Source organism: Mus pahari, chromosome X (assembly GCF_900095145.1).
Source record: "Mus pahari chromosome X, PAHARI_EIJ_v1.1, whole genome shotgun sequence".
Classification (NCBI taxonomy): Eukaryota; Metazoa; Chordata; class Mammalia; order Rodentia; family Muridae; genus Mus; species Mus pahari.
The window spans coordinates 86,743,116-86,745,441 of record NC_034613.1 but is presented as its reverse complement, the minus strand read 5'-3'; the positions used below and the strand labels follow the sequence as shown (position 1 = coordinate 86,745,441).

General features: G+C 38.6%; 1 protein-coding gene across 1 annotated transcript in view; it reads right to left on the bottom strand.

Moving 5' to 3' along the window:
• Nucleotides 1-2,326, bottom strand: part of Kif4a (kinesin family member 4A) — a 101,857-nt gene that overhangs the window by 43,176 nt on the left and 56,355 nt on the right. Inside the window, exons 11-12 of the mRNA XM_021188789.2 lie at nt 548-606; nt 336-441 (exon numbers count right to left, since the gene is read on the bottom strand). Of these exons, the coding sequence (XP_021044448.1) occupies nt 336-441; nt 548-606 (165 nt within the window). The remainder of the gene's footprint in view (nt 1-335; nt 442-547; nt 607-2,326) is intronic.

Below are 2,326 nucleotides of genomic sequence, written 5' to 3'. Positions count from 1 at the left end.
AGGGGGAGGGGGAGGGGGAGGGAGAGAGAGAGAGAGAGAGAGAGAGAGAGAGCGCGAGCGAGCATGAATCATGTCTTAATCTCATAATTTCTGGGATTACAAGATTACAGGTCTACATCACCAGTTTCCTAGAATACAGAAAAATTTATGTACAATAAATAGATGCTTTAATGTAACAAACTTAATGTTCAGAGCATACTCAATATTTCATGATACCTTCTCCAAATAGTTCAGTTTAGCCATTTCAGCAAAGATTTACAGAACTAGGAATGCGAGTATGCCTCGAGAAATGAACAAAAATGGCAAACCTACTCCAGCAGGCCGGCTTGGCTTACCGAGAGCTGGGCAATCACTTGTTGTAGGTTGCAAATTATCTCTATGTTTTCTTTTAACTCCTGGTCCTCCAGTGTCTCCACTAGCTTTTGAAGATCCACTTTACAGCTAAAAACAAATCAAGCAAAAGAATACAAGGGTTAATTATCCACAAAGGCCAGATTATACACAAAGATTATTTAAGTTGCTAACAAATATCTTCTGGGAAACTTACGCCGCATGCTGCCTGAGTTCTTCTAGCTTGGCATTCATTTTCTCATTTGCTTGCTCTGTCTGCAACAAAGACACAGGAGATCATTAGTGGCAGTGCCTGATAGCCTCACCTAATTATGCTCCTCTACCCTGTGGATGAAAACTAGGTAGAGGGCTCTCTCTCTTACAATAATAGAGGATTTAGTGGGCTTTGGTTACATAGCGGGGACTACGTTTTTAACATTCATGAAAATTAGCTCTTAAGTTAACATGAGCTACTAAAAATAACAACTAAGCAGCTGGCTTTTATGTTTGCCATGAAGCTCAAGCTATGGGGTAGAGTGTGAAGCCTTGATTCCAGAAAGAACTTTACAACTTGAGGAAAAGCTGTACTTCCTGGCATGTTACTCTCTGCTGTCTCAACTGCCTCCTACACTGCACTTAGACTTTTCCATTTATTACATTTTTATGTATATGAGTGTTTTGACTGCATGTATGTTCATCACATGTGTGTAGTATCTGCAGAAATCAGAAGAAAGCATTGCTGGGATTAGAGTTATAGATGGTTGTGAACCACCATGTAGGTATGAGGGATCAAACCCAGGATCTCTGCAAGAGCAACAAGTGCTCTTAACTATTGCTGAGCCGACGCTGAAGGCCAGCATTTAGAGAAGTGTTTCTCCAACCCTTTCACAGGGGTTGCCTAAGACCTTTGGAAAACATAGATATTTATATTACAATTCCTAACAGTAGCAAAATTACAGTTATGAAGTAGCAATGAAAGTAATTTTCTGGTTGGGAGTCACTACAACATGAGGAACTGTATTAAAGGGTCACAGCGTTAGGAAGGTTGAGTACCACTGATTTATAGAATTTAAAGCATAAATGGACCTCACATCAATTTGAGCTGAGACTATATATATATATATATATATATATATATATATATATATATAGTCTGATATGATAGCCTATTTTTAACAAGATAAAGAAAGAACAAAGGGAAGGCACAAGAATAATGTTAGTGTAAAAAGAAACAGCAGAAGGCATCTATGTTTTAGGAAGAATGATTATTTCAATCACAGAATTTGTAAGAAGCTGGATGCTACAACAGATTTGAGAAAGCCAGTTCTGACAGGATATAAAACAACAAGCTTATCAGGGAGCCATTGTAACAACCTTATAAAGGTCATATAGGTATGTGACTAGAATAACAAGTAGTATCTACTGCGTCACCCATGCTCACATACATGCAAAACAGGTACGTTTTTTAAAAAAGAAAACTCTTTGATCCTACTATCACCTTGTGCTAGTAGAGGACACTATAATAGCTGTAGGATCTGAGCATTTCTAAAGAAAACTTTCAGTAGCTTACTTTTCCTTAACTAGAGAGCACACTCATGAATGAAGTGTTTACTTACAGAGGTTCAGTTACATTCTAGTAGAAAGTCTGTGCCACTTCCTGCAGTAGTTGTACACCCTAAGACTGAGTTGTACTTAGGCTAGTAGAAAAGCTGGAGTGACGGAGCCAGTACACACTGATCTAAGAGGTTCTAATCAGACAGACAAGTAGGATGTCAAAGTGCTGTAATCAGTCACGTAGCAAACCACTTATTTGGAAATTAACCATATGGAAAATTAATTCAAATGATTTCCCCAGCTGTTATACTTCACCATGGCAGCTATTAGGATAGGATATGAAATGTGAGAACATTAGGGGAAGGGAGTGAGAGAATTTAGAGCTTAATGAAGGAACAGTAACGTGGCATATGCGGACCAGCCCTTTACTACAATTCCTGGA